Consider the following 20,063-nt stretch of genomic DNA (forward strand, 5'->3'; position numbering starts at 1 on the left):
TTAAAAGATGTTATTGTTTATTTAGGAAATGAGAAAATATTCTAAACAAAAAAAAAAAAAAAAAAAAAAAAGAGAGAATAAGATATTTCAACACTAATACTTAAAAAAAGAAAAGGAAGAATAGTAATAATACCATGAATACATTTACGGAGATACCTACTGCTACCAATAATCCATATATATGGGGCAGTGCCCTTCCCAATGGCACTGTATTCATTATTGTTGGATCATTTACAGGCTTCTTGATCTTTTGTATTATATTATGGTATTTTATATCTATATATCAATCCAAAAAGTTGGCCACCAAAAATTATGATTATTTATATTATAATGACAAATATGGACATGATCATAATAATTTAAATTATCTGGATATAGTTACATCACCAATTATTTCTACATCATCTGACCTAATCTACAAGCATGAGAAACCAAATAATGATGAAATAGAGCAGTCAAAATCAAAAAAACAAGACAAAGAAGACAAAGAAGATAATCAAAAGGATCAAAAAGAAAAGGCTAGCCCAATTTTAATTACCACAGACAATATGGAGAACAAACAACAACAAAAAATTAATATATACAAGACTCTCAACAATGTGATGACAACAAGGTTAATTAGTCAAAGAAGATCATTGTTTGTATCTCCAACAAAAGAAGCCATGAAAATTGTTGGTAGCTTTAGCACTAATAATGATACTGACAAGCATCGTAAAACTATTAATAATGACTCACTTAAAATCAAACCGATAAACAACAATAAAAATATTACACCTCATTTTAAAACATTATCTTCTTTTCAAGATGAACCACATTTATCGAAGAGAAAATTTATATCATACATTATACCACCATTAATTGATGATGATAATCAAAAGAAACCATCACAGTTTCTAGATGATCTAATAAATAATGATCTTTAATTATAAATTTTTACACATGCATATAAAAATTAAAAAAAAAAAAAAAAAAAAAAAATTAACATGAAAACAAAATAAAAACATGTATCTATAAACTTTTTGATAACAATTTTTTTAGTATGATAATGATTCCATTATATATACATATATGTATATGTATAATCAGGGTATATATTTATATATGTAGGTATATATATATATATATATGTTTATAAGTATTTCCCCCCTTTCATACTGTATTTGTATTTAAATAAACATATATATTTAAAAATCAAAGAGTCTATTAATATGAAAAAAAAAAAATAAATGCATATATACCCGATTCATCAACAAGATTTCGAATATATATGTGAACCCCCATCAAGACAAAAGCTCATAATTTCCTTATTTCCTTACATAAGCGTACAGCCACTACTATTGGACTTAATCTTAGACAACTCATTTGTGTTTCGTTGGGAATTTCCTCTATTATTGTTATTATTACGATTGATATTAACATTATTGGTACTGTTATTATTATTATTATTATTATTATTATTGTTGTTGTTGTTGTTATTGTTATAATGGTCTTCTGAGCCTTTAGGAACAGCTGTCAAGGCTACACGAGCAGCTTCAGTAAAAGCTTCATTAACACCCTTGTTCAGTTTAGCAGAACACTCCAAATATCTTAGGGCACCAATTTTCTTTGCCATAGCTAATCCCTCTTCATAAGTAATTGTATTATTGTTTCGTATATTATTGTTATTATTATCTGTATTATTAGTACCATTGATAGTTGCCGGGTTCAATATTTGAGGATTTTGAGTCTCAGCTCTTAAATCACATTTTAAAGCAACCAAAACTAACTTCACGCCTTCGCAAAAATCGGCAATTTCACCACACCATTTGCTTTGAACATTTTCAAAAGAATCTTTTGAATCAACACTGAAACATAACATTATAACGTGGGTATCATTGTAACTTAGACTTCTTAGCCTGTCAAATTCTTCTTGGCCGGCAGTATCCCATAAGGATAGAGTAATATGCTGACCATCAACAAAAATATCGTGAATATAGTTTTCAAAAACCGTAGGTTCATAAACCTTTGGAAAATAACCTCTGGTGAAAACGTTTAGTAAAGAAGTTTTACCACAAGCACCATCACCCAAGATAACCAACTTACGTTCGATTGGTCTATTATTGGATTTCTTACTGCTGGAATTATTGTTGTTATTAGCGCTGCTAGATTTATTGTTATTAGAACCACCAGTATTTGATGATATTTTTTGAGAGGTTGTTCCTGAAGACGATCCACAAAGTGGCATTATTGATTTTGTTGGTTTGATATGTTAATGATATGGATTTGTATATTTTACAAGCCGGGGCAAGTTAATAAATATAGGAATTAATTTTTTAATTTTTACTTTTTTAATAAATGGAAAAGGAAGAGAGGGAGAAAAAGAAAAAAAAAAAAAAAAATGTAACAAGAAAGTTGAAATAAGAGAAAACAAGAAAAACAACAACAACAACAATTAAAAGATGTACAAAATTATAAGATTGTACTTAAGCTTTTCTTTCGGTATGATTTTATTCATAATAAAAACGTGATCAAACCAGAAAAAAATAAATAAATGAAAAAGAAAAAGAAAACAACACATTTTTTTCATAAGCCGCTTTATTGACTTTGCCCCTTCGCGGTTCTTTTTCTACTTTAATCTTTCTTATTTGTGTTCTACAACACTTTCTTAAACATCCTCGTTTTTATCTCGGACATACTCAAATGTTTTATGTTTCGGACAAATATAAACAAATCTCTGGATCTTTATAACATTACAAAGAAGAAAGTAAAATTCTCTACCATAAACGCCTCCCCACCACCACCACCCACCAATACCAATCCAATCTTTTTCTCTTCTTTCCTATTTTTCATATTACTTTTCCAACTGATATATCCACAATTGAAAAAAAAAAAAAAAAAAAAAAAAATCAAAATAAATAATATTACTAAGGACAAATGACTCAATATAGTACTACCACTACACGGAAATTATCTTCAAAGGATTCATTATTAACTCCACTAAAGGTGTACAAAATCCCAGATCCTATTTGGAGAGATCATTCTGAACCATTTAGTGCTCCAACAAATACTGACAACGCTGATAATTCTCCTATCCCAATTGCCATAGATTTTGGTACAGATACTATTAAAGCAGGCTACACCAATTCTCCAACCCCTGCACTTGTTTTCCCAACTTTGTTATCACGTTTTAGAGATCGAAAATTAAGATCTACATACACGTTCATAGGGAATGATACAGACTTGGACTCTTCAATTAAAAATAACAGCAAAACTCCCTTTGATGGCCCATTTATCTCCAATTGGGATTATGTGGAGGATATTTTAGAATACATTTTTAACCATCTCAGCGTTAACCAAAACAATAACCATACTTATGATGGAGTTCCTAATGATTTGATACTGACCGAAAGATTAGGAAATGTTCTTCAACAAAGAACTAATTGGTATCAATTAATTTTCGAGTGTTTTAATATTCCAAGAGTTACTTTCGGTATAGATTCTTTATTTTCCTATTATTATAACAGTACTATTTACAATGAAAACAATGGTTTGATTATTAATAGCGGGAACGTTGAAACAGATGTTATACCAGTTGTTAACGGTAAAGGGATCATTAGCGAGGCCAAGAGGTTGAGTTGGGGTGGTTCGAAAGCCATCAACTATCTAAGTGATTTGTTATCTTTGAAGTATCCTTATTTTCCAGATAAATTGAGTAATCATCAATTCAAATATCTATATGAAAATTTTTCTTATGTATCCCAAAATTACGAAGAAGAGTTAGATAATTTTTTAAACTTGGAGTATTTAGAAACGCATGATATTGTGGTCGAATCTTCATTTAACGAGGTCATACCTGCTCAGAAAACTCAAGAAGAGTTAGACTTGCAAGCTGCTAAGAAAAGGGAATTAGCTAAGAAATTACAAGAGCAAGCAAAATTGAAGAGACAAGAGAAATTAGTGGAAAAACAGCAGGAATACGAATATTACTCTAACGTGAAGGAACAATTGAAGGATCAACCGAAACAAGTTGTTTTGTCTACTTTAAGAAACGCTAATTTTGATGATGAGAAGGATTTTAATAAATATTTATATAATTTGAAAAGATCCATTCAACGAGCAACAAGTAAAGATCTAGAAGATGCTGCTGATGATGAGGATGGCGAAAACTCAACCAATATGGAAACTGCATTTAATTTAGTTGATGTTCCGGATGAACAATTAGACAATGAGCAAATTAAAGAGAAAAGGAAACAAAAACTACTAAAGGCTAATTACGATGCCAGACAAAGAATTAAACAAGAAAAGTTAAAAGAGTTGGAATTGAAGGAGGAGATGGCGAGAAAGGACAAAGAGTGGAGAGAAACAGATTTAAATGCATGGATTAAAGATAAAAGACATAAATTAAATTCCTTGATTAAAGGCAGAAAGGGAAAATTGAAGTTGCAAGAAGACATGAAAGATCGTAAATCTCAAAGCTCTCAAAGAAGAATGAAGAATTTGACAGCATTAGCCGATGATCAACCCAGTACCGGCAACGGGAAAAGGTCAAGAAGTCATACACAACAACATCAACAAACTGTTACCATAGATAATGATCCTAACGACACCTTTGGTGCCAACGATGACGATTGGCTAATATACAAAGAAGTTGGTGCAACACCTGAATCTCTTGATGAGGCTATCGAAGAAGAATATAAGAAGATTATAGACTTGGAAAAGATCTTATTAGAACATGATCCTAATTTTACAGAAGAAGATACTTTGGATGCTCAATATGATTGGAGAAATTCTATTTTACATTTGTTTTTGAGGGGACCAAGACCACATGACAGCGAAGACAGTCATCAACAGCATCAGATGCACTTGAATGTAGAGCGTATACGGGTTCCTGAAATTTTGTTTGAACCTTCTATTGCAGGTTTGGATCAGGCTGGTGTTTCGGAGTTGTCCAAGAGAATTGTATTGGGTAAGTTTGGTTCTTCTAATCGTGAATTAAGCGAGATAACCGAGACAATGGCTCAAAATATATTAATCACAGGTGGCCATGGTAAACTCCCCCAATTACGAGAGAGAATCGTTAAGGATTTTGAAGAATTTATGCCTATGGGGTCTAAGTTCAATATACGAATGGCACAAGATCCAATCTTAGATTCTTGGAAAGGTATGGCCAAATTTGCACAATCATCCCAGTATGCAGAGTCCTTTATTACTAAACGAGACTATGAAGAATATGGACCAGAATATATAAAAGAGCATAATTTGAGTAATGTTCGATATTACGATTAACACACACACACATATATATATATATATGCGTATGTATACAAATATTTATAGATTCATGTCATTAGTGATTTTATTACTTTGTTTTTTTATTTTTTTTATTTTTTTTATTTTTTAAAAAACTATTTAATATACACAAAAGTTTTTTAATAAAACTTTATTTATTTCTTGATCGCTTTTGGGTTGACACCCTTTTTCAGTAAACTATTTTTCTTTGATTTTGCAATATATCTTTCATCTTCTTTTTCTTCAAATGCGGCAAAATCATTATTAATGATACCTTCCTCAAGAGCTTCTTGTCTAGCAGCGGCTTCCTTTTCTTTAGCACTAGCTTTATTATCATCAAATTTAGATGGACCGGTTTTAACAAATTTAGCAACAAAAAAACCATCAACATTATAAATGTGTGGGTAATATCTTCTTGCCAATGAACAACTTGCATGGAAAGTTTTCCCTCTAAAACTAGTGAAACCTGGCTTACCAATCTCCAAACCGGTATCAACTAATTTAACATTGGGTCTTTTCCTTAATGCATAGTTAATAACAGCTTCATCCTCTTCTACAGCAACAGAGCATGTAGAATAAACAATAACACCTCCGGTTTTGGAATTGTAATCGACGGAATCAATAGCTGACAACAACAATTGTTTTTGTAAATGTGGAATATCAATAAAATCCTTTTCAGTACGTGAAACTTTAACACTTTGATCTTTACCAATAACACCAGTACCAGAACATGGGGCATCCAATAGTACTCTATCGAATCCACCAATAACTTTTGGAAATTCGCGAGCATCATAATTACAAACAATTGTATTAGTGCAGCCCAGTCTATGAATATTGGCGATTAAAGATTTGGTTCTTGCCTTATTAAAATCATTAGCAAAGACGCAGCCAGTATTTTTCATTAAAGCTGAAATATATGTAGTTTTCCCCCCCGGAGCAGATGCCATATCTAAAATACGTTCGTTTTCTTGGGGATCTAGAGCTATAACAGGCAAAAATGAAGAAGCTGCTTGTAAAATATAGTGACCTGCCAAATATTCAGGTGTAGCACCAACTGGGACTTGGGAGTCAAAAATTTGTAGACCAACTTTAGTCCAATTACCAATAGGTTGTAAATTGACACCCCTGTTCACTAAGGCTTGAGCCAAATCTCTTCTTCTTGTCTTTAATGTGTTTGTCCTAATTGTAATTGGTCTAGCAATCTCATTGGCTTCAAAAAATTCCATAGCTTCAGATGGGGAAAATAAATTAAACAATTTTTCCGCTAAAAATGGACTATAACCAAAATACTTGGAGATGTCTTTCAACAATCTATCCACGTATTCGGATCTAGATCTACCAGGAGCACCCATGTTTTTGAAATCTTCCAAGACTTTAACAATTTCAATCATTCTTGTTCTAATAGAAGTTAAATCGGGAGGACTTTGATCTTCAACAGCTTCTTGTTCTGCGGTTGGTAAGATATCGACGGCTCTTGGTTGTAACTTATCGGCTTCAATTAATTCCTTTTCAGCTTCTTCTTCTTCTAAAGCTTGCTCTTCATCTAACTTTTTCGATAAAGCTTCAATATTTGTGGCGTTTAACTCTTCAATATCAACTTCATCATCTTCATCGTCGCTCCACATAGGACGTTCACGTTTATTATCATCTTCATCGTCATCATATTCCTGTTCCAAATCAAATTCGTCCTGTAAATCCTCGTCTTCATCAAATAAAGACTTCTTAGCTTTAGATAATTCTTCATAATCAACTACAGGTAGATTGTCCTCCACTTCCTCCTCTTCAGTTTTGGATTCTTTAACTTTTTTACGTTTTACGTGACTTTCTGCGTCCGAAGATCTTTTATTTCCATTACTTTTTCCAGTAGTAGAAGATGAAGAGTGCTTTTTCTTTGATTTATCCTTTTTAGCCTTAAATTCATCTAGAGATGGTGGATCTCTTTGCTTGTTCTTTGATCGTCTGCTACCCATTGTTGTTGTTATTGTTAGTAAGTGCTTGATATATGTTATGACTTTAAATACAAATGACGAAAAAAGAAAGGGTTCTAAATTAATTAAATATGTACAAATGGTTATTAGCTTAATAGGTGTAATTACGAAAACAAAATGAAATAAAAGAAAGAGATGTCTAATACTGCTATAATATAAAAATGTAAAAAAAAAAATATCAGTTTTGCTTCGTTTCTTTTTTTTTTTTTTTTTTTTTGGATTTGGCAACATGCAAATTTTTTATTGATTTTCCAAAAAAATATAACAAAAAAGGACGTTTAAATCGTTGAGAATTTGACGTAGCAAAACACTCACACATAGAAATATTATGGGGATGAAATGAATTACTATTCGTTTTACAAATTGTAAATAACATTTCTTTTTTTTTTTTTTTTTTTTTTCACTTTTTTTCACTTTTTTTCTTCCTTATAACACCAAATGTATTATTAACACTTTCCCACCCAAAAAAAATCTACATGAGATTCCCAAAGCTATGACGAATCTTGCTATTCATATACATTACTTTTTACTCTTGCGTAATTTAGTAATAACCTCTCTCTCTCTCTCTCTCTTCTTTTGCTCTACATTTTTTCAATTATATAAAGAATATTGTACAATTGTTCAGATATAAATAACGATAAAATATTATTTCCCAAACCATTATGGACCCATCAACTCATATAACTTTAGGACAACAAGTTCTTATTAAATTACCCTCAAATAACTCCAAAATTTGTGAACTAAAAGCGAATGAAGTTATTAATTTAGGGAAGTTCGGGGCTTTCAAAGTCAATGACATTATCGGTTATCAACTAGGTACGACTTTTGAAATTTACTATGAAGACAAGGACACCGAAGAACAGGACCCCAATCTTATCTCATCCAAAGATAAAGTTGTTACTGATGCTAAACCTAAAAATAATCATAAGCGGGAAAGGAAAGATAAATTTCCTAAAAAACCAGCTGGTAAAGTCAGAATTATTAAATCTTCAACATTCAAATCCTCATTACCACCTAGCACTGATGAAATACTACCAAACACAAACAGCAGCAAAAATAATGAGCAGCTAATTGATATTGGTAGTGAAGCACAAAAACTCAGCATGAAAGATATTGAGGAATTGAAAAAGCAAAGTATGAGTGGTGAAGCTATTATTGCCAAAATGGTATCATCTCACGAAAATTTCCATAAAAAAACGATTTATTCCCAAGAAAAATATTTGAAAAGGAAAAAACAAAAATTTGAAAAATTTTTTAAAGTGGAATACTTGAATCCAGGCAATTTGTTACAGTATTTATTAGACAAGGGTGATATTTTAAGGGTTCTCGATATAAGCTGGGAAAGTTTAGAAATTTTATTGAATTTGGCAAATATTCAGCCAACAGGGAAATATTTGGTGTGCGACGAGACTGGTGGGCTAATAGTATATGCCATTATGGAAAGGATGTTTAAAGGATTAAATACAAATGAAAATGGTGATGATATTACTGGCGAGATTGTATTGGTCCACGAAAATGAACATCCAAATTTAGACCTTTTAAAATATTCCAATTTTTCCGCAGAATTTATCGAAAAGCATGTCAAAACACTGTCTATGTTAGACTATTTAGAACCACCAACCAAATTAGAAGTAGAAAGCTTATTTGTAGCATTAACAGAAGAACAAATTAGCAATTTAAAGCCAGCAAAAAAGGGAGCTTACTATCGTAGCCTTAAATTTTATGAACGAAGTTTAGAAAACATTAAACTAAGTCAGTCCAAATACGATGGACTAATAGTTGCATCTACTTTACATCTACCAAGTTTAATACCCAGGTTAAGTGCAAATGTTCATGGCTCTCGCCCAATTGTTTGTTATAGTCAGTTCAAGGAAGTGCTATTGGAACTAAGCCATTTATTATATGATGACACCAATTATTTGGCACCCAGTTTATTAGAAACACGTTGCCGACCATATCAAACAATTCGAGGAAGATTACATCCATTGATGACTATGAGAGGAGGTGGTGGGTACTTATTATGGTGCCAGAAGGTTTTACCTGCCAACTTTGACCACATTTGAATATACTTGTAATATAAAAATATGTACCTTTACACTAAACAACCATTATTTAACATAATATTTGTCCGAATTTTTCAAATATATGATTCATTGGCAACCTTGTGTTGTTACTTTTATAACCATAAACACATCTTACTTGATCATTGCTATCTTTAGCAAATCCAACTTTCCAAGTATCCTTGCTATTTAGAGTTTTTAACTTTTGATACAAAAATTGAACTTGATTCATATCACCAACTTCGTAAATAAAGGAATCTGTTCTATTAATCCATTTGTCTATTAAATTTTGATAAAATATAAGATTGCCATACAATGCTAATTTAGGTTCATAACATCTAACAGAAGCAGCTCTGATAAAATTATGTATATATGGGGGGTTACATGTTATTATGTCGAAATGAGCATTCTTGTTAATAATATTATTCTGATTTAATATATCTCCTTGAATGAATTGCAACACACTTGACAAGGACGTTCCATCAATATTACTAGCAAGTTGCCTTGAATTTTCTTTAGCCAAATCAATAGCAATTGGTGAAACATCTACGCCAATAAGTTGGCCTTTAAAGTTGGTATTTTTTTGATAAGATATTAAAGAATGTGCTAGTAGTATTGGTATACAACCTGTCCCTGTGCATAAATCTAAAACTTTCAGATCATTGATAATTTTAACATTGTTTATTAGTTTTAGACACCATTCTTCTGTTTCCCATCTTGGTATTAAAACACCAGGTTTACAATTGATTATTATATTGCCAAAGGGTTGGGTTTTCAAAATATATTGTAGTGGATAATGCCTAAATCTTAATTGACAGGCCTTTAGCAGACGAATATTATTATAATTTTTTTTTTTTAAAGGTAATTCTTGAGATAACCATTTATATTCTATTTTAGCTTGATCTATAGTTCTACATTCGGGTAGAAGTAATGGTAATAGCGGGTTTATCCTATAAGCTTTCAGTAAAGTTTTTGGAGTAATTCTAGGCATTTTTTTTTTTTTTTTTTTTTTAACAATATTTCTACCTTTATTTAAAAAGATATTAACAAGAAGATTATTTTTATGAGCTAAGTAAAATATTTTGTTGTAGGTGCACGTTTCAGGTATGATAAAGTTAGGGGGAAAAGTAAGATAGATTATAGATCATTTTTTCTTTTCTTTTAGATAGTTATTATTATTATTATTAATGATATTATAACTAATTTGATTAAAACCAGCGGAAAAAAGAAAAAAAAATAAAATTTCTCTTTTCTTTTTTTTTTTCTTTTCTTTTTTTCGCTCATTTTCTTTCAGATTCCATCATAATCTTTTTCTTTTTTCTTTTTTCTTGTGGAAAATTTTTTGTAAAATATTTTTGAGATATAAAGAAGATGACGATTACTAACAAGAAGAATATCAACAAGTTAAATCTGTACGCGTAATCCACAGAATAACTTTTCTTTCTTCTCTTTATATTATTTTCTGTTAATATCACCATTTCACTTTCAAAGAAGACAAATTCAAAAAAAAAAAAAAAAAAAAAGAAAAAGAAAAAGAAAAAGAAACAAAAAAAAATAAAATGGTTAAAGAAACAAGGTTATACGATATATTAGGTGTTAAGGTAGATGCTACAGACGCAGAAATTAAAAAATCCTATAGGCTAGGTGCATTAAAATATCATCCAGATAAAAACCCATCTGAGGAGGCTGCTGAAAAGTTCAAAGAAATTTCCGCTTCCTATGAGATTTTAAGCGATTCAGAAAAACGTTCTATATATGACCAATTTGGTGAAGAAGGCTTGCAGGGTAACGGAGGTCCTGGTGGTTTTGGTGGATTCGGAGCTGAAGATTTATTCAGTCAATTTTTTGGTGGCGGTTCTGCCAGATCTAGAGGTCCTCCACGTGGTAAGGACATTGTCCATGAAATTAGTGTTACTTTAGAAGATTTATACAAGGGTAAAACATCTAAATTAGCCTTGAACAAGAAGGTTTTATGTAAAGGGTGTGATGGTCGTGGTGGTAAAGCTGATGCTGTTAAGAAGTGTACTTCTTGTAATGGTCAAGGTGTTAAATTTGTTACTAGGCAAATGGGTCCAATGATTCAAAGATTCCAAACAGAATGTGATGTTTGTCATGGGGAGGGTGACATTATTGATCCAAAGGGCTTGTGTAAAGAATGTAATGGTAAGAAAGTTGCTAATGTAAGAAAGATCTTAGAGGTCAAGATTGAACCAGGTATGAAGGATGGCTCTAAAATTGTTTTCAAAGGCGAAGCTGACCAAGCCCCAGGCATTATTCCAGGCGATGTTGTATTTGTTGTTAGTGAAAAGCCTCATAATCTTTTCAAAAGACAGCAAGAAAATTTAATCTACAACGCAAAGGTTGATTTATTAACCGCACTAGCCGGTGGCGATTTTTCTGTTAAGCATGTTAGTGGTGAATATCTAAAGATTACTATTATTCCAGGTGAGATTATTTCTCCAGGTATGGTTAAAGTCATTGAGGGGAAAGGTATGCCAATTCCTAAATATGGTGGGTACGGTAATTTAATAATTAAATTTGAGATTGAATTCCCACCAAACAACTTTACTAGTGAGGAAAACTTGAAAAAACTAGAAAGTATTTTGCCACCTCGTAAAACAGTTGAAATTCCAGCAAGTGCCAAAGTTGATGAATGTACTTTACAAGATTACAACCCATCAAAACATAGCAGTAATCCACGTGGGGGTCAAAGTTATGATTCTGACGAAGAGGATGGCCAACATGGTGCCGAAGGTGTTCAATGTGCTTCTCAATGAGAATTGCGATAAAGTTTATACATCATCTTTTTTAGCAAAAAAAATTTTTTTTTTTTTTTCAATTTTTTTTTTTTTTTTTTCTTTTTTTTTTCTTTTTTTTCTCTCTCTCTCTCTCTCATCTCTTTTTAGCAGTTTATAGTATAGTATACAATACAATATAATTAATTATTTATAAAACGGTAGTAATAATAATAGTGTTTTTTTGTGCAATAGATTTATATTTTTAACTTGATCTTTCTTCCCCTTCCCTCCAAATTGCTTGGTAAAATAGTAAATTAATTAAAAGAAAATACAAAAATGAGTTACAGTTGTTTAGGAATTACAAATATCAAATTAAATTTGTCGTTACTAATATTATTATATTACAATAATTTAAAAAAAAAAAAAAAAAAAAAAAAAAAAGGGAAATAATATCGCATATTTCCTATTTCCACTAATTACTTTTTTTCTATTTCCTCTTCTTTTACTTGTTCCTTTTCAGTAACTTCAGCACCATTCACACTTTTAAAATTAGGATTTTTCAAATTTCTTTTATATTCCCAATACGGTCCTCTTTTAATAGTAATCATTAACAATACCGAAGAAAGTGTAGCCAACCCAGAAATAAATGTAAAAGTGCCACCGGGTTTCATTTTTTCCAACATTTTACTCAATGCAGCAATAAGAATGGCACTTAAAATACATCTTGAAAAATTAACACATCCAGATGCAATAGATGATTTCCCCGGGTATAAATCAACCATTAATGTATTAGTAAATGTCAAGATACAATTGCAAAAAAGGCAAGCAAATCCAGAAAATACTAGAACGGCACCTAGATTAACTTTATAAGTCATTAGCCAACCAGCAGTTATAAACCCAATAGCACTTAAAATAATTGGTATAAATGCTAATTCTAGTCTAGTTTTATATATATTGAATCTATGTTCTGGCAGACTACTATCAATTATGTTTTCATTATTATGTGCCCATTCTTTATACTTACTCATCCTTCTCTTATAATTCCAATTTAACAATCTACCAGCACTAACAACGCTTAACAGAGTACATATTCCTGCTGGTAAGTAGCATAATCCAACTTTTGCAGTTGATAACCCATAAACACTAGATAAAACAGAAGATAATGTGGTTAAGTGGACAGTCCAACAAGAGAATTGAATCCCAGACACCCACAATAAAATGGCTAATTCCTTTCTTTTGAAAACATCAATAAACCCCAACAATTTCAATGGGGAATTGACTTCTAGGGTATCATAATCAGGATTTTTAATTTTTTTACCAATGGACCCAAAATATAGTATTGGAGCTCGATTTAGCAAAAGTTTGGGAACAATACTGCCGTTGCCAACTATACTTCTTTTACTTTCAGGTAAGAAAACTGAAGCTGATAGTAAAGACACTCCACTACCTATAGTCAAAAACCAAAAAATAGATCTCCAACCCCAGGTAGCAGTCAATCCAGCACCGATTAATGATCCAAAAGCAGTACCAATCACTTGGAACCCGGAGGTTAAACCGACATATCCACCTCTTTCTGCAGATGTTGCTATATCCCCCATTATACTATTATTGACTGCAATAACTGGTGATATGCCAGCACTCTGTAGACACCTTAACACTAAAATTTGGGCATATGTTTTAGCTCTTGCTAAACCAATACATGCACAAAAGTAAATCGTTAGACTAGTTAAGACGACAGGCCTTCTGCCATATGTATCAGCGACTGCACCCACTAGTGTTGGGGATAGTCCTTGGAAAATAAAATAAACGACAACAGAAACGTTGACTAATTCTTCATCTATATGAAAATCTTGCTCGATAATACGTAACGCTGGATAATATATGGGTGCTGCTATGGTACTAAATACCGCTGTACTGGCACACAAAAAGACAAAGACGTATTTTTCATTTTTGGAAAATGCAGAATACTCAGAGGTTGCAGTTTTTGTTATATCCTGTGTGGTTTCGTCTCCATGTGAAATAAGACTGTCTGGATTAGCATTGGTCATATTGTTAGTTTCGGACGGTTCCGCTTGTCCTTGTGAATTATTAACGTCTTGACTTGGCCTATTATTGAAATTGATGAGAACGCAGTCATTTTTAGTCAAATTCATGCCAACCTAATTCTCTTGTATTTAGTTATTATCAGTACTTTGCAAATGTTTTTTTTTTATTGTTATAATTATTTGGATTAGAATAAATTTCTGGATAGTATAATGTTTTTTCTTTTCTTTTCTTTTCTTTTTTTTTTTTTTTTTTTGTAACAGTTTACCCTCAGAAGGCACATATATATATATATATATATCTACATGGATTTTACATTATTAGATTGATAAGGCATCAAGAAAATACACAGTTCATCGACGTAATCGGTTTTTTTAATTTTTATTTCTATTTTTTAATACCGATTTTTTCTCGTACAAGAAAAAAAAAAAAAAAAAAAAAAAAAAATGCCCAGTTTTTACCAAGAAGAACCAAAGTTTAAAGTTCGGCAACATTTAAGTTAGAGGAGCCGATCTAAACATGTGATTTGTAAATTTTTTTTTCCCCTTTATATATATATTAAATATTACAAAACCATAATATATGGAAGTGTACCTTAATGTTCTTTTAACTGATATTTCAACGACGCATTCAATCAACTTAAACGTCTCAAGAATCTCGGGTTTAATCAGTATTAATTATCTTGTTAATTCTTTTGTTTCCAGGGAATAATACATTATGTTGCGGGGGACAAAAAGCCGAATAACAATTAAACCTTTTTTCTTTTTTTTTTTTTTTAGAAAAATATTCCTGCCAAGAAATCTAAACAAAATTAAAAAAGTCTAGACAATGCTAATGTAATACTAATAATAATAGTAAAGAAATATCTTTTCAACTAGTTGTGCAAAAGCAGTTAAAAAAGGACAATTTGCAGGACACTAAAAAGAATGATTGATTCCCTTCTTGGATTCTATTGAATTAATGGGAGGGGAAAAAAAAAATAAAAAAAGAAAGAGTAATTAATATAGAAAAGATAAGAATACACCTACACAAGTTTATCAGTACTATCATAAAAATAAGAAAAAAAAAAAAAAATTCAATACCTATTCAAATAAACAAAAAAAAAAAAAAAAACAAAAGAGAAAAAAATTTTAGCGTAAATTAATGATCATTTTTTCATTCTTTGATTATTACTAATACTCCTTCGAGGATTTATATCATACTCTGTTCCTGTCGCGGTTGTAGTATCTCCAAAAATATTGTTATTACTGTGGTTTCTATTAATATTATCCATATCATTGGATATATTAGAATGCAAAGTCGAGGAATCAGCAGTGCTTCTACCTTCATGTTGATGCAGGGATATGGAAGGTGGTGGATGTAATTGAGGATTAGGCTGTTGCTGTTGTTGCTGTTGTTGCTGTTGGTAATAATAATGATAAGACATATTTAACTTATTTGTATGAAGGTTTGGATTAATGATACTGTTTGCAGTAGAATTAATAGTGAATGTACTCATTACAGGAACATTATTGGCACTCATTGTTCTTCTATGAGTCTTTCCAGATAACATCCCTCCTGAGTTGTTATTAAACAGCATATCTTGCTGTTGCTTTTGTAAGTATTGTACTGATGGTAGCTTGTGTGCATTAGGAGAAGTTAAGTTTTGTTGTAAATGAGGTTGCGGCGCCAGTGGAACAGTATGAGGATGATATACTTGCTGGATTGATTGTGATTGAGGTATTAGAGTTTGCGGCTGTTGCTGTTGATAATATATGGATGGGGTAGTGAGTACCATTTGAGGGAAGGAACCTTGGGAATACTGTTGTGTCCGTCTTGGTGTATTGTTAGTAGTATGATGATTAAGTTGTAAATATCTTTGCGGTGATTCAAAAATTTCTTTTTGTTGTGATGATTTTGAACCTTTCCGTTTTTTATCTATATGATGGGTATTTGCCGTTGTTGAAATATACTTATCTTTATTTGAATTATTAATCCCAACTTTTTTCCTTCCCTTTCTATTTATTTCTTTAGCAGAAACATTAGATGCAATGCTGGTATTAGTTACAGAAATATTGGTGTGAGTATATTCGGTTTCCTGCTTTTCATCATCGCTACACAACAGATTGGTACCCTCTCTATTCTTTCTTTTTTCCCCCTTGGGAGTTGGATCAACATGGCGTGTTCCTGTATTAGAGTATTTGGTGTTTTCAAATTGGAAAACTTCTTTCAAAAGATCTGGATTTAATTTATGCTGTATAATTTTATCAATAATCTGATCTGTTTTGATCAAATTTTGTCTTCGTATTTCCTCTCTTTTAGTTTTCTCCAGTTCCCTTTTGTATAAAATATACTGTTTAAAAAATTGGTATTCTTGAGAAGTTGATGCATTTAATGTCGATGCACTTTTGTTATTTATATCTATTGCTACATTGAAACCTAGTTCTTTAAATATCTGTAACTTTAACGAATCTAATGAGCAAATATCTTCATCTGTTGTATCGCCATCGCTATCTGAGTTACGTTCTCCTTGATTTAATAATGAAGACATAATTAGTAGAGAAAAGGTGAATGCAGAAAGGGGGTATCACTAAACCTATGTGGACACAATGAGAATGAAAAAAAAAATCGAAAATGAAAATGAAAACGACGAAAAAAAAAAAGGAAAAGAAAAAAAAAAAAAAAAAAATCAAAGTAAAAAAAAAAAAAAAAAAAAAAAAAAGAATTGAATAGAGAGTTAAAGAATATGGAAAAAGAAATTGTTGATATTAATAACAATTACCATAAATATAAAATTGGGAAGAAACAAAAGAATATGACAAAAACAACTGTAGTTTGTTGATATAATTCTTTTACCTTTTCTATTAATTTCTTTTAATATGAGTTGGTGATATATATATAATATAATATATTTCCTTGTTTGTTTCCTTTATTGATTTCTTTTATTATAAATAAGGGAATAATAGTATTGAAAATAAATGGCAGAAGGAATAAGTAGAAATCCGATAGTTGTATACAGTGTAAAAAAAAAAAAAGGTTTTTTAAGAAAAAAGATTAAAAAAAAAAGAAAAAAGAAAAAAGAGAAAGAAAATATAATAATAAGCCAAAATCAAACAATTGATCTCTAATATACCGAAATTGTTGGGGGGAGGGGTGAAAATAATAGTACTTAAAAATATATCTATATAAAATGATAAATAATAAACAGATCATTTATTTATTTATTTATTTATTTATTTATTTCATTTTCCAAAATTGATTGTTTGGTGCTACGCTTCTATTCCGAAGATTTTACTCGGACAAGTAATTCGGAAGAAGAGGGAGATAAAGATGAATCTTGTCTGTGTTATATTCACATGAATTAAATCTCCAGATTAGGAAATGTTATTAGATCTTCTGTCAATAAGCTGTGCGTGGCCGCCACCGTTTTGCATTCTAAATCAAGATCAAATTTATTCTTCTTTTCTAACGTTTTATACAAAAAAGCTTACAAAATATTCAAAACTTTAAATGTCCACTTTTGTCCATATAAATGCAACGCCTTCATAAATTTTAAGTAGTTAACGTGGTGCGACTAAGAGTAAATAAGTGAAAATCAAAGTAAAAAAAAAAAAAAAAAAAAATATATTTTTTTTAAAAGTATAAAACATCAATTGTATAATACAAAATGAGCCTTACCTGAGGTAACCCCAATAGTACAACCACTAGTGCCATCTCCATTATATTTACCATTTTCGTAAACACAGGATCCAGAAATAGTAGAATCACTGTCAGCAGCAACAATCTTGACATTAAAGTTGGCTGCTTCTTTATTGTTTGGGTTTGGAATTAAAGATAAGTAAGTAACACCAGCTGAACTACCAGCACCAAAATTTAAAGGAGCCCAATTACCAACGCCAGAGCCAGCAGTGCCCCAAACACAACCTTCTTCCATGGAAACACCAGCATTGTTAACATAATATTGCGCAGAAGTCATTTTACCCTCCCATTGGTAATAAGTTTCTTCATTAACGGTTGTCAATGGTAGTGTAGCTCCGGCTTCAACAATAGTTGGGATAACCATGTTTTCAGTGCCTGGATAATCAGTTCTACATATACTTACAACTTCGTCTAATTCAGAAACAACATAAGCAACATCCACACCCCATTCACACAAATAATCAGTATCGGGGTTGGATCTGTATAAATACCCATCTTTACATAATAACCCACCAACAGAAACACCGTTATATGGCTGATTTGATGGCCATTGTGTTTTAGACATACCGGGTTGACAAGAATAAGAACAGTAAGAGCCTTCCTTACAATCCCCGCCGGTAGATCCATCATCGTTTTCAATCCCAGACCAGCCACCAAAGCCTAACCAGTCCAAGGAGATAACACCCTGGCCAGATGGAAAATCAGAACAAGCAATTGTGCCATCGACAAACTTTTCGGTAGGAATATCATACCAACCTAAATCACCCTTAGGTCCATTAGAACTTGAAGAAGAAGTGGCAGTGGCTGAAGAAGAAGTGGCAGTGGCTGAAGAAGAAGTGGTAGTGGCTGGAGAAGAAGTGGTAGTGGCTGGAGAAGAAGTGGTAGTGGTGGCAATTTCAGTAGCAGAAGTATTGGCTTCTGAAACACTAATAGACTCAGCAATAACAGAAACAGTGTTACTAGTTAAAGAGTCGATACTAGTAGTGCTAGCCGTCTGGAAACCACTGTCAGAGTCGATGGGTGTCAAGGTGGTAGTTGGTAAAACAGTACTACCATTCTGATCAACTGTAACCGTGTGGTAAACATAATCAACTTCAAGAGCACGGCGATCATGATGATGATGATTACCTGCATCAGCAACTGCCAAAAATGGAGTGGATAAAACTAAAGCGAATGATTTTGAAATTCTCATTTTTTTTTTTTTTTCTTTTTTCTTGGTAATGTGTCCTAGCTAAAAAGTCAAAAACACGAAAAAATTAAATTATAATGTAAAACCTTTTAAAAAGATATCATACATCAATAATAAAAGAATTGAAATTATTAATTGAAATAGTTAGTAAAAAACCTTGTTATTTTGCTGGAAAAAAGTAGAAAGACTCCATTATAGTTAATATTATAAATGTAGTCCAAATATAAAGAAACTAGAAAATGGAAAGAGGAAATAAAAATAGAAAAGTAAACGAATGATTGTTAGAGTAGGACGTAACAAATCAAATCATATAATTGCAACACACTTTTAAATGTGTGGAATTTGCTTCGGCAGAGATGTTTTTTAGGTTGAGTTTACCTATTTCTGCTAACTTTTTAATATTAGGAAGTATGACACCAGCATTGTTTAAATACATATGTACATTGGACAAAAAAAGTGTAATTACTAGGTTGATAACAAACGAGTCCTCCAATTTTTTTTTTTTTTTTTGGCAGTATTTGAGTTTGCTTTAGTAATGTATCAATTCACGATAGGAAAAGCAATAAAATTTGATAAGCCGTTATAAAAATATTTTCTTTTTATTCAAATGGTACACACATATTCTCAGTTTAATTTTTTTTGTTACTACTGCGGTTTCATCTTAGCCAAGATTTCAATTATTTCCATTTTGGGCTTGATAAGTAACTCATTTTTTTTTTCTCCTCAGAAATTTTTGATTGACATGATTTTTCATTTGACATTTTGTTCTTCTATAATTATTTGCACCTCTCTTATTTACATCGTTTATTCATTCGACTAAACATCAAACAAAATAATAATAATAATACATACTGTTTGTTATAATAAAAGGAATGTATAGGTTAAATTAGTTTGTAAGTTATTGAAAAAAAAAAAAAAAGAAAGGAGTGTATGTAGTTGGATAATTTAACTGTGTAGTTGTGGTTTTTTGATTATTCTAAGTTGTAAATGTTTTACAGAAATAAGACTATTATAAAAATCAGACCAATAATTGACACAAGACAAGATTGTTCACTCAAATGACAAAAAAAAAAAAAACGATGCAAGAAACGCAGAAAAC

The 20,063-nt window shown here is 31.2% G+C and overlaps 10 protein-coding genes across 10 annotated transcripts; 4 read left to right on the top strand and 6 right to left on the bottom strand.

The window, feature by feature from the left end:
• Window positions 1–134: 134 nt before the first annotated feature.
• Window positions 135–923, top strand: PRM5 (pheromone-regulated protein PRM5; the record flags this gene model as incomplete). The annotated part of the gene is made up of 1 exon (XM_046077468.1): window positions 135–923. The coding sequence occupies one exon, from the start codon at window positions 135–137 to the stop codon at window positions 921–923; it is 789 nt and encodes a 262-aa protein (XP_045935235.1).
• A 389-nt stretch (window positions 924–1,312) lies between these two features.
• On the bottom strand, window positions 1,313–2,224 carry RHO3 (Rho family GTPase RHO3; the record flags this gene model as incomplete). Its single annotated transcript, XM_046077469.1, has 1 exon — window positions 1,313–2,224. The coding sequence occupies one exon, from the start codon at window positions 2,222–2,224 to the stop codon at window positions 1,313–1,315; it is 912 nt and encodes a 303-aa protein (XP_045935236.1).
• A 689-nt stretch (window positions 2,225–2,913) lies between these two features.
• ARP5 (actin-related protein ARP5) lies at window positions 2,914–5,265 on the top strand (the record flags this gene model as incomplete). Its single annotated transcript, XM_046077470.1, has 1 exon — window positions 2,914–5,265. One exon carries the CDS (start codon window positions 2,914–2,916, stop codon window positions 5,263–5,265), a length of 2,352 nt encoding a protein of 783 aa, XP_045935237.1.
• Window positions 5,266–5,423: 158 nt separating this feature from the next.
• On the bottom strand, window positions 5,424–7,238 carry NOP2 (rRNA (cytosine-C5-)-methyltransferase NOP2; the record flags this gene model as incomplete). The annotated part of the gene is made up of 1 exon (XM_046077471.1): window positions 5,424–7,238. The coding sequence occupies one exon, from the start codon at window positions 7,236–7,238 to the stop codon at window positions 5,424–5,426; it is 1,815 nt and encodes a 604-aa protein (XP_045935238.1).
• Window positions 7,239–7,918: 680 nt separating this feature from the next.
• GCD10 (tRNA 1-methyladenosine methyltransferase subunit GCD10) lies at window positions 7,919–9,319 on the top strand (the record flags this gene model as incomplete). Its single annotated transcript, XM_046077472.1, has 1 exon — window positions 7,919–9,319. One exon carries the CDS (start codon window positions 7,919–7,921, stop codon window positions 9,317–9,319), a length of 1,401 nt encoding a protein of 466 aa, XP_045935239.1.
• Window positions 9,320–9,368: 49 nt separating this feature from the next.
• On the bottom strand, window positions 9,369–10,307 carry MTQ1 (S-adenosylmethionine-dependent methyltransferase; the record flags this gene model as incomplete). Its single annotated transcript, XM_046077473.1, has 1 exon — window positions 9,369–10,307. The coding sequence occupies one exon, from the start codon at window positions 10,305–10,307 to the stop codon at window positions 9,369–9,371; it is 939 nt and encodes a 312-aa protein (XP_045935240.1).
• A 568-nt stretch (window positions 10,308–10,875) lies between these two features.
• YDJ1 (type I HSP40 co-chaperone YDJ1) lies at window positions 10,876–12,093 on the top strand (the record flags this gene model as incomplete). Its single annotated transcript, XM_046077474.1, has 1 exon — window positions 10,876–12,093. The coding sequence occupies one exon, from the start codon at window positions 10,876–10,878 to the stop codon at window positions 12,091–12,093; it is 1,218 nt and encodes a 405-aa protein (XP_045935241.1).
• A 437-nt stretch (window positions 12,094–12,530) lies between these two features.
• On the bottom strand, window positions 12,531–14,207 carry SCDLUD_002800 (MFS transporter; the record flags this gene model as incomplete). The annotated part of the gene is made up of 1 exon (XM_046077475.1): window positions 12,531–14,207. The coding sequence occupies one exon, from the start codon at window positions 14,205–14,207 to the stop codon at window positions 12,531–12,533; it is 1,677 nt and encodes a 558-aa protein (XP_045935242.1).
• Window positions 14,208–15,244: 1,037 nt separating this feature from the next.
• On the bottom strand, window positions 15,245–16,627 carry SCDLUD_002801 (uncharacterized protein; the record flags this gene model as incomplete). Its single annotated transcript, XM_046076641.1, has 1 exon — window positions 15,245–16,627. One exon carries the CDS (start codon window positions 16,625–16,627, stop codon window positions 15,245–15,247), a length of 1,383 nt encoding a protein of 460 aa, XP_045935243.1.
• A 1,098-nt stretch (window positions 16,628–17,725) lies between these two features.
• Window positions 17,726–18,967, bottom strand: SIM1 (putative glucosidase SIM1; the record flags this gene model as incomplete). The annotated part of the gene is made up of 1 exon (XM_046077476.1): window positions 17,726–18,967. One exon carries the CDS (start codon window positions 18,965–18,967, stop codon window positions 17,726–17,728), a length of 1,242 nt encoding a protein of 413 aa, XP_045935244.1.
• Between the last annotated feature and the right edge of the window lie 1,096 nt (window positions 18,968–20,063).

This window comes from Saccharomycodes ludwigii, chromosome III (genome assembly GCF_020623625.1).
Source record: "Saccharomycodes ludwigii strain NBRC 1722 chromosome III, whole genome shotgun sequence".
Taxonomy (NCBI): Eukaryota; Fungi; Ascomycota; class Saccharomycetes; order Saccharomycodales; family Saccharomycodaceae; genus Saccharomycodes; species Saccharomycodes ludwigii.